The sequence below is a fragment of the Bombus flavifrons genome, chromosome 4 (genome assembly GCF_040668555.2).
Source record: "Bombus flavifrons isolate JBK064 chromosome 4, iyBomFlav1_principal, whole genome shotgun sequence".
NCBI lineage: Eukaryota > Metazoa > Arthropoda > Insecta > Hymenoptera > Apidae > Bombus > Bombus flavifrons.
The window spans coordinates 16,399,913-16,410,604 of NC_138445.1; the positions used below are offsets into that span (position 1 = coordinate 16,399,913).

At 33.3% G+C, this 10,692-nt stretch overlaps 2 protein-coding genes across 3 annotated transcripts; one reads left to right on the forward strand and one right to left on the reverse strand.

The window, feature by feature from the left end:
- The first annotated feature begins 154 nt into the window (after window positions 1-154).
- LOC138178747 (zinc finger CCCH domain-containing protein 18) lies at window positions 155-6,740 on the forward strand. 2 transcript variants are annotated; one of them, XM_069110952.1, is made up of 7 exons: window positions 157-423; window positions 2,102-3,129; window positions 3,195-3,688; window positions 4,373-4,632; window positions 4,732-5,136; window positions 5,312-5,692; window positions 5,810-6,740. In XM_069110952.1, exons 2-7 carry the CDS (start codon window positions 2,118-2,120, stop codon window positions 6,219-6,221), a joined length of 2,964 nt encoding a protein of 987 aa, XP_068967053.1. In that variant the 5' UTR covers window positions 157-423; window positions 2,102-2,117; the 3' UTR covers window positions 6,222-6,740. The 2 variants fall into 2 exon arrangements, with proteins under 2 accessions (XP_068967054.1, XP_068967053.1); XM_069110953.1 differs by lacking the exon at window positions 5,312-5,692 and having other exon boundaries at window positions 155-423.
- Window positions 6,741-7,807: 1,067 nt separating this feature from the next.
- Window positions 7,808-9,528, reverse strand: Fitm (acyl-coenzyme A diphosphatase Fitm). The gene has a single exon (XM_069112003.1). It carries the CDS (start codon window positions 8,990-8,992, stop codon window positions 7,811-7,813), a length of 1,182 nt encoding a protein of 393 aa, XP_068968104.1. The 5' UTR covers window positions 8,993-9,528; the 3' UTR covers window positions 7,808-7,810.
- Window positions 9,529-10,692: the final 1,164 nt, after the last annotated feature.

Below are 10,692 nucleotides of genomic sequence, written 5' to 3' on the forward strand. Positions count from 1 at the left end.
TTAAAAACATCGAAAAGGTAGATTGTAATCATAAAACTAACGTATTGTTGAATCAGTGTTGCCAACTATAAATTCTTAAAAGTAAGCGGAGGAACAAAAGATATACATATATATATATATATGTAGTTTCAGGGTGTGACTATCTATCTTAAGAATAATCAATGGTTTACAGCCCAGAAGGGCTTTGGTTTCTACGTTTCACGGACATTTTCCTTTGTGCATGTTTCTCCTGTTGTAGTTCTTGCGATAGCAAAATTGATTCGAGACGCAGATACATTTAATTTTGGAATAGAATTAATCTGAAAAAGAATAAAACGGGAGCAGAAGTGAAATCTTGAATACGCAATATCTAAGTGACGCCGGCCAGCTTAAGCCTTGGAGTCTTAAAATCTCCAAAGGCCCACAGGCATACGCGAGACTAAGGTAAGAGTCCCATGAGACATTCTTAACAATAATATATATATATATATATTTTTATAAATGATACATGAAATTCCGTGACATCTCTTGTTCAAAGTTCTACAGATTGGTACGCAGTAATATTTAATAATATTACAATGTTAACCTCAAATATTCATAAAAATCTTTCAATAAACTGGGAGTCAGTGTAGTCAGTCAATAACTAATAACATATCATGAAAGAATTGTGAAATTTAAACCCTTTTTAATGTGATTGGAAATTTTTGTTTTAATGCATATTAATCTTAATTCTCTGCATTATTTTGTATATGATAATAATTCACAAAACATTCAAAAGTATATGTGTTATATACAGTATATATAATTCTATATTAATGTACAGCTATACTGCATTGATGTAGGACTAAATTTCAAATATTATTTTGTTTATAATTTACAAATTACAAACATTTTATATTACTGACATATATATATATATATATATATATATATATATATTTCATGACATATATATTCATAATTACTAGGTATTACATTTAACACCAAAATCTGTAATAGATTCGTTGTGCAAAATTTTCTTTTTATTGTTTTTTTAATATGGTCTTGAATTCTACTTTAAACAAATTTTAAAAACGACTTCTCATGTATTAAGCTCTAAAAATAAATATATTGGTATAAATATGAATTAATACAGTGTGGTTGCTTTATATAATAATAGTTTATAAAATATGACATTGACATCAGTTAATAAACTCTGATTCAGCTTTTAAATATTATTACTTCAATTTGTAAATGCATTAGTGATATACTATTGAATTTTGGTGTATGTTTGTAAATATTAAATATTTTTATTTTATAGTATTCGTAGACAATTACTTTATAGTTAAAGAATTTATATTTATAAACATGGTTTTAGTTTTAATTAATTTCTTGCTCTCATATTTGTAACATCTTTATTATTATCATCAAATCTATAAATTATATTAATTTTCTTATTATTAATGACAGTCTGCTATACATTTATATTACATTTATATTATTTTGTATATAAGCTATAAATGACATGATAGAAAGTTAAATGATTTTTGTTCTATATAGTTTCACTTACGTATGATGATAAATGTACAAATACTTTAGTTTCTCTTTTCCTAAATTTTTCCTCTTCCCTTTGTTCTTTCTTTCTCCATGCCCAAAAGACATTCTTACAGGTTGAAAGTCCGTTCGTTATAGTTTCTAGTGCAGTACAAAACGGTTTGCGGTTTACCGGTATTTCTTAGTTTGTGTTGTGTTCGAGTTGAAAGTTTAAAACGTAAAATAAAAAGTTCGGGCAAGAAATCCTGAAAATTAACAGTATGTATTGTAAATGTGAAAAAGTTCAGTTTATGTATAAAGTACAAAAGTTGTTAGTAAAAAAAAGTTATCAACGTGATATAAAAAGTATGTTCGACACAGTATGGATTGCTCGCGTTGTGCCTTCAAGAGCAAGTACTGCACAGGCTCTTATTGATACAGGTAAGCCCTGTGATGCTACTGATGCAGATTTTTCAGTGCTACATTTGGTCGGTTCGGCTAAAAAATTCACTTCTCAAGTAAGGGGAATTAACAATTTGTTTGAGCAGTGGTCCCATTTTTTGTCAAATTATTATTGTATATGTTATAAAAAAGAATAACTTTTTTACAGGTTAGAATAATTCATCATGTCAGACTCTGGTTCAGAAAGTTCCTCTTCGGAGGGTTATGATGGAAGGAGAGATCGTGTTGCATCTGCTGACAATGTGGCATCACCAAACTTCTCACACCATTCGTCTGTATCTGGACGTAAATCTAGAGCAAGTTCTATATCTTCAAGAGAGAAGTCACCTGGATCTATTATATCAGAAAGGGATTTAAAATCCCCAAGATATACACCTATATCTCCAAAATCTCAAAGATCTGGTTTAGCATCTCCTAGTGAAGTGGGTTCTCCAAGATCAACTCGTAGTTTATCAAAATCACCACCTGCTTCACCAAAATCATATCATTCAGGAAACAATTCTTTGGATTCACCAAGAACTGATCGCAGTTTATCTCATTCTCCTATGCAAGATGAGAGATCATGCCCATCTAGTCCCCATGATTCTAAATCTTTACATCTTGAAGATACAGAACCTAAACAATTTGAACTGGAAGTAGATGCACAAAGATCTGGAGACAATTCCCTTAAATCATATTCCTATAAAAATAGTGAATCGAGACAAAGTTCACCAAAATCACCAAGGTCTGGACGTAGCTCAGCAAAATCATTAATGTCTGGAAGAAGTTCTCCAAAATCAGGTCCAGCATCTCCTATGGATGATCAAGAGTCAGAAAAGCATTCACCACCTCATTCTCCACCACAACATACAAAAACTTCATTTAATGAATTAGATGGGGAACAAATTTCAGATGGAGATATCGAAGATGAACCTGAATCAATAACTAAATCAAAACCTACTCCAATTACACATGGTGAAGATTTATCAGATGTTTCTGATTTAGAAAGTATAGATGGAGTTGATGGTACTATTGAGCATGAATCAATACTCAAAGAAAATCAACAAAATGAAGAGAAACGTATGAGTAATGATAAAATAGAAAAAGAAGATAAACATGCACCAGTTGGATTAACAGAGGAAAGCGAACAACTAGATTTTGAAGCTGATGGTCAATGGAAAGATGAACGTGATGAAGGTAAATAATCCAAAAATTATTATAATTTAAAATAAATATTATTAAAAATTAAAAACTATTTTTAGGTGAAGTAGAAGGACCAATTATTAAAGAAAGTAAAGACAAAGATGATAAAGATGGAAAAGACAAAGATAAAGATAAATTAAAATCAAAAGAAGGTGGGGATGCTAATGACAAGGAAGAGGGAGAAGAGGATGGGGAAAAAGTAGAATCTGAATTAGAAGAAGGAGAGCTTAGTGATGGTGATGATGTTCGACCAGAAGAAACAGAACCAAGACCTGTTTGTCGCTTTTATAACCGAGGACAATGCACATGGGGAGTTAGTTGTAGATTTTTACATCCAGGTGTAACTGACAAGGGAAACTATACAATGTTTGACATGGTACGACCAATGGCATACCCACCACATGCAGCTACTCCACACGAATTCAGGCCGCATATTGAAAGGCCAAATATGGTGCGACCATTACCTGGATATGGAGCACCATCACATACACCAAAAGTAGAAGATCTTCCTGCTGAATCTGCATGGGAACGTGGATTACGACATGCTAAAGAAGTAAGTTTTTATTTCATACTTCGTAAGGTATCCTATTTGAAACAAACTACATCATTATTATTTTGTATGTAATTTTTGTAAGCTTTCTTATTTCCTGTAGCTAAATTTTCAGTAACCACAGGTATACTTTCTACAAATTTTTAAATTTTAAGCATACAGAAGATTTACATTTTCTTTAATACATTTTTATGACTTCTGAGACTAAGTTTCCATGACAAAAAAAAATAATTTATAAATGTAAGAAGGACATTACTATATTGAGAACTCAGAAAAAAGTGATATTAAGAAAATTATTGTTTTCACAGTTCTTCCCATTTTTTGACTCAGCAGCCTTGAAGAAAGATCTTGGTTGGTTTAGCTTACAGAAAACTAAAATTAAACTAAACAAAAAACTAAACTAGAATTAAAACTATTGCTTATTGTCTCTTGTTCTTACATATCTCTGTCCCCTTCTTCCTTTCTCTATCCAACATCCTCAGCCATTCTGTCCCTCCTTTTGAATTCTTATTGCTTAAAATCTCAATACTTACACTTCTTTCCCAATTTCAATTCCACATCATATTGTTTCACTGCCATGGAAAAAATACTTTTGAGTAAAATGCTTTACAAAATAAACGGAAGTTTTATATGTTATACGATATTTTTATAAGAAATATTTCTATTCTTATCTACTTTTTCACACAGATGATGCGCAAAGCAAATAAACGCAAGGAATCAGATATGGACTTCGAAGAAAAGAAGATGAATTTAAGTTTAGGACAAGATGAATTAGATAGAGAAGCAGGATATTATGTAAGAGCAGCTAGTCCAGAACCACCTGTTGAAAGATGGCCTCCTAGAGAAGCACCTAGAAGAATACCACCACCAAGGCTTACACCAGAAAGATATATTGATGATCCTGATACTTATTATGCACCACCAGCAGCACCACCAGAATATTATAGGTAATATTTATTATTAAAGTCAAAAAGCAAATTAGAAGTATTTGTTATGTATTTTTCAAATTTTTAAAGCAAATATTGAATACCGCTTTTTCTTTCAAGGAGAGTACATTATAAAGCAGACTCTCGAGTCACTGCTGAATACAGGGAACGTATCGATTATCACGCAATTCCTCGTGGAACACCTCATTCTGTTTCTCCACCACCACATACTAGAGAAAGAGAAAGAGAGAGAGAACGTGAGCGTGAACGCGACAGGGAACGAGAATATTATGAGAAATATGAGAAGAAACATAAACGTCCATCAAGGGAAGTCATAGTAGAACGTATCCCACCGACGAAACCTTGGCGAGAGGAAGAACCACCACCAGAAGAAAGAAGTAGAGGAGATGAGTGGGCAGATCCTTGGATGCGCCGGAAATCTCCAAGTACGATACGTCGAAATACATCATCTCGACGATCACGAAGACAGTCGTATTCTTCAGGTTCTTCGTATACGTCCACAAGGTAACATTTATTTTTAATTATAGAAATAATATAAAGGCTATAATTTTTATGTTATTAAACATACATTACAAAATTATTTAAATTGTAATCTAATTTTTTAATTTTTTTTAATGTTTACATGAAACGTAATGATTACGTGAAAAATCCGTACAAACGTACTGTATGCTGTTTTTAGCTCTAGCCGTAGCTCAAGCCGCTCTAGCTACAGTTCTTACGACTCCCTATCCAGGTCCCGTTCACCATCCCCTCCTTCTAGAACCCGTGGTGCTGGCAAGGGGAAAGCAGTGGTGACATCGCCACCTCCTAATCCGCCAACGGTTGCAGCTGCTGCACCTCCGCGTGGTGCCATGTTAATGAATCCACCTGCCCCTTCTCCTCGTCCACCTAAAGGTTCTATTTCCCCTACAACTGGTACGCTTCACCGACGTGCTGGTCTCAACCCACCTGCACCGAGTCCGCTTTCTTCCCATCAACGTCATCACGAAAAGGCAAGAGACAAAGCAGCAATAGCTGCAGCTGCAGTAGCTAAAGTTATTAAAAGTCGATCTCGATCGAGGTAAAAGTATAAAAATTATATTTCATTACTGTAATAAAATTTAGACTTTTGAGATCTTATATCGATAAAAACAAGATACAGAATGTGTATTAATAATATAAAAAAATATGTTTTTAGGTCATCACACAGTAGTTCAGGTTCAGAAAGCAGCGGTAGCAGTACTGACTCTAGCGAGTCAAGTTATTCCTCTTCTTCCAGTGAAACACGTCGAAGGAAAGGCTCGACTCCACCAGTAACGCGAAAGGATTCCAAGGGTATCGATGCCTTAAAACTTAGTGGTACTAAGCAACAAATCAAGCTTACATTAAAACCACCAAACAATACTACAACAGTTAAAAAAGTTGACCGATCTACTTTAATGGCTGGAAAGAAAAGAGGTTTAGAATCACCACCGTTAATTGATAGTAAAGCAAGCGTTGCTGCAGCTGCAGCTAAAGCAGCAAAGAAAGCTAGTTCACGACGAGAAGAATTATTAAAGCAACTTAAAGCCGTGGAAGATGCAATTGCGCGTAAGAGATCAAAAGTTTAATAACGCAGTATACATTATTTGTCATTTTAAAAATATGTATGTATACTTACATACATAGACACAAATATTTCTTAGATATATATAATTAGCTGCTACAAAGTAACATGCGATATGAAAATAAAATGAAAAATTCATATCAGGACAAAAGCATTTCTGATTTCGCAAATTTTTCTAATCACAATGTCAATATTTAATTTCTTTTTTTCGTCAGAATGTAAACTAATATACAATGTTAAATATAGTACTGTGTCATTATAACTTCTTCATTATTGAAAATTTAAAAACTATTTGTGCTTCATTACACACGTACACATATGCCTGTACGCGAATGTATATGTAAAGACTTCAAGCTGCACTTTGTTTCTAAGAATTAAATGATCAGAGTGATTTTTAAGTAGGGTAAAAATAAACAAGATATCGTTTTAAACTGCCAAATACACGTAAATAAAAACAAACGTGTAATTTATTTGTATATGAATGAAAGATTCTGTTGAAATATACAATATATCTATGATCATAGCAGACCTAATATTTTTAAATATATACAAATTTCGTGATATTAAACGACAATAAAATGTCGCGCCAGTATAAATATTCTATAACCTCTTTTTTATCTTATAATAAATTAAGTTCATTATTGTCACCTTGTCATTATTGTTCATTCAGGCGGTTAATAGAATTAATTCATTATCTATAATATTTCAAGATCTATTACAAGATCTATTATTAAAAAGTGTGTCTATTTTATACAGCTACTTTTACGTTACATACAGAATTGCAAAAATTATTAAAAAAAGATTTCATTATGAAACGGAATAAATAATTTAGTTAAAATATGGTTTTGTTATACATAAATTTACTAGACAAATTTGGCGATGTAAAAGTTTGTTTTAAAGAAAAGTATTCTTTCTTGTAAGTTCCATTAGAATAATGTAAAGCAATTTTCTTCAAATTTATAGTGTAAATATAATAATGATAATACGCATAAAGTTTGAATAATAAAATACATATGATGGTTTATTACAAACATTTTATCAATAAGACAAACAATAGTTTAGTAAATACAAATTACAAAATAAGATCACAAAACATGTCTATAACAGTAATTATGTATACTGCATAACAATGTCCTAATTAATTTAACAGTCCATGAGGAGGTAAAAAAAATTATTTTGTTTAATATTTCATATATAAATTAGTAAATTACAATAGATCGCAATACTTACATAACTGGTTTCTATTTTAAAAAGAAAATAGCAGCTTTAATTTGACAAAACCACACCAATAATAAATACAATTTATCCAAAGTTCAAAATATGTACATTAAAATGCTATATATACAAGACTCAGAGAATATCATTTTACTAGCATTTTCTTCCATCAGATAAATTTAAACTCTATAACTATTAAATATCTGCACAAATTAAAAGAAGTAAAACTATTATAGAAATATGTTAAATAAATGTAAGCATCTCAGGATACTACATTTTTACATTTAATCTATATAGATGTAAAAAGGTGATATAAACGTATCAGAAATGTCCAATTCCATTGATAAATGTGAAAGCTAGAGAATTATTTGATCATTTTTATGTCCTGGAAGCAGATATCTCCGAATCTGATTGCCTATTAGTACCAATTGTATCGATATTATCCTGACTTGGGCGGATAGGAAATCCCATGAATCTATTGGTACCATTTAGCGTACTACGTCTCGATCTGATCGAACTATTGTCATGGGTCTTTGTTTCATTGTATTTAAATAAACCATCACCGGGCGCGGGCAATGAGTTTTTTGGAAACTTAAACCACCATTGATAGGTAACATACCATGTTAAAACAGCGGCTACACCTCCAAGAAATTTTTCTATCATAATATGATAATAGAGCATTGTAGATATCAACATAGTATCCCAAAGTAATTGTTGCAGTGTCATTGCAACGAAGAGACCTCTCAAATAAGGGGTAAGCGCTTTATGTGCCTTCTTTAAAAATTCCAAATCGGAATCAGAAAGATTTCGAAGTGGTCCGATATTGGGCTCGTTTGGTGTAACTCGCGAATGTTCTTCGCGCATAATTAAATCCTTTATACCCTCCCAGCCGACTAACGAAGAGCCTTCCTCGGCTAAAATCAAGCTTGAATATATGAGAATAAATGTATGCCCGGATATATCAAAACCACTCCAAAATTTACCAGATTGAAGACATTTTGCTTTTGTCTGTAATTGTATATCCTTTGTGCTAAGGCATCGGCCATAATTTGTTTCGATATAATTAAACAATTTGATCCATAATAACCATGCGGTTGTGGCTAAACCCAATCTGGCAAGGTGTTTAAGTAAAACTGATCTACGACCACATCCAAGTGTGTGCGCGGTCAATGCAACCCATGGAACAGTTACGGTCAGTAACCATCCCCATCCCCACTTTACAAAATACTGGTTGAGAGCATTATCTGGACGCGAGAAATATGTTCTTGGCATGGTGATAAAATCTGCTACTAATGATACTACAAATATCGCGCCGCAATATATAGCTACCTTGAGCCTTGTATCGAATAGCAGAGACTTTTTGCAAACGTGTAAAAACATCGTTACAAGTATAAGACCTATAGAACTTGGGGCAGCCGTCGGCCGAGTTCCACCTCTGTCTTCTTGAGCCGAATTCGGACGAAAATTTAAACGACTCGACCTTAAATTACTTGGTGACGAGCCGAACATTGTGCAGCTACCTGGCGATGTGTGCATGCCTCTTCGTTTCCTCGTAGCCATCGTGCAATCAGTGCACAGAGGTTATCATACGTACGTTATTGATATTTATGATGTACATTACCGCATGATAAATTAATTTTCCTTTCACACAATCAAGGTTAGTTTCTAGCTATTCCGTGACACGTTTCTTTCACATATAGTTAAAAATTCTTAATATACTTGATGTGCATGAATCAGTTGGATTACAGATTACAGATTATCAGTAGATATAGGATATTCGATACTCAAAATAGTACTACGTAACTACGTATACTGTATATTTCTGACTAGACTGATTTGCTCTGTCATCCAATAGTCTTCCCCTCCCCTTCTCTGTACTTTGTACTTTTACTTGAAACGTTTTTATTAAGAATGAATATTCCATGTGCTCGTTTATCGATCGTTTTGAATATTTGCGCCATCGATCGCTACGATCGATGATAGATGAGTGGCTCACTGATATGGACCCACGTCTCACTGTAACTGATTTGATATGTATTATGTATACTACGGATACGAATTTGCCATAACCACGAGCCATAAGCTAACTGAATTGCATACTGTTGAGGCAAATTGAAAGAAACTTTAGATGCCAGCGTCGCCATCGTTCGACCTAAGTAATAGAGGAATATAGCGCGAAATTCCAAAAATGGTATTTATAAAGGATTAAAATAATAATGTAATGCAATAATATAGTATTATATTAAGTATGTAATATACTATAACACAAATAACAGTATATGAATTGCTTAAAACCAAAAAATTAATTAGATCAAATGAAAATGGTGTTAGTGAGATATATATATAAATATAATACAAAAGCAACTGAAGTTCGCAAAAAGAAAATGGGGTTGTGCTTTTTCTTTTTCAGTTAATTATTAAATGCATTTTCGGCCATGTGGTCAGCATGGCGCAGATATATACAGGGTGGTTGGTAACTGGTGGTACAAGCGGAAAGGGGGTGATTCTACGCGAAAAAAGAAGTCGAAAATATAGAATACAAATTTTTCGTTTGAGGCTTTGTTTTCGAGAAAATCGACTTTGAATTTTCGCTCGGTACGCGTGCACTTTATCACGTCTCGTTATAACGGATCTCACTGTAGATCGTTGTCTCGATTGACGTTATGTTGATAAACACTTCCAATGTGACCGAAGTGTTTTCCTACCTATTAACTTACTATCCGACTTTTATCGCTATCCACTATCAGTACCTATTAGTCTACCATCATGTCTACATACAGCAATCGGGAATATATGGACATGATACTTTCGTTAGGTGCGTGTGGTGGTAACGCATCAGCCGCAGCTGATCATTACAGACACCGGTATCCCAATCGTCAACATCCTGACAAACGTGTTATTCAAAGAGCAGAACGAACCCTCGGCGAATATGGTTCTTTTGAAAACAACTTACTTGCTTATCATATCACCAGAGTACAAGGACTCATGCCTCATGATAAGATTTCGCGAAAGGCATTTTGTCATTGGTTGCTTCAACAGCATGCCAACGATGCAGAATTTCTGTTAAAAATTTTATGGACCGATGAAGCGAAATTTACAAGGGACGGCATGTTCAATGTCCATAACATGCATAATTGGCAAAATGAGAATCCTCACTCTATTCTTGAAACACATTTTCAAGTAAGATGGAACGTAAACGTCTGGGCTGGCATAATCGGACATCTAATTATTGGGCCATATTTTTTCGAAGGAAATGTAAC

What these genes read in the sequence shown, in the direction of transcription:
- Fitm (XM_069112003.1), bottom strand. Translation starts at nt 8,992, where the DNA reads ATGGCTACGAGGAAACGAAGAGGCATGCACACATCGCCAGGTAGCTGC.
- LOC138178747 (XM_069110952.1), top strand. Translation starts at nt 2,118, where the DNA reads ATGTCAGACTCTGGTTCAGAAAGTTCCTCTTCGGAGGGTTATGATGGA. An exon ending in GATTACGACATGCTAAAGAA is followed by an intron (nt 3,689 to 4,372) that starts GTAAGTTTTTAT and finishes TTTTTCACACAG; the next exon opens with ATGATGCGCAAAGCAAATAA. An exon ending in TCTTCGTATACGTCCACAAG is followed by an intron (nt 5,137 to 5,311) that starts GTAACATTTATT and finishes TGCTGTTTTTAG; the next exon opens with CTCTAGCCGTAGCTCAAGCC.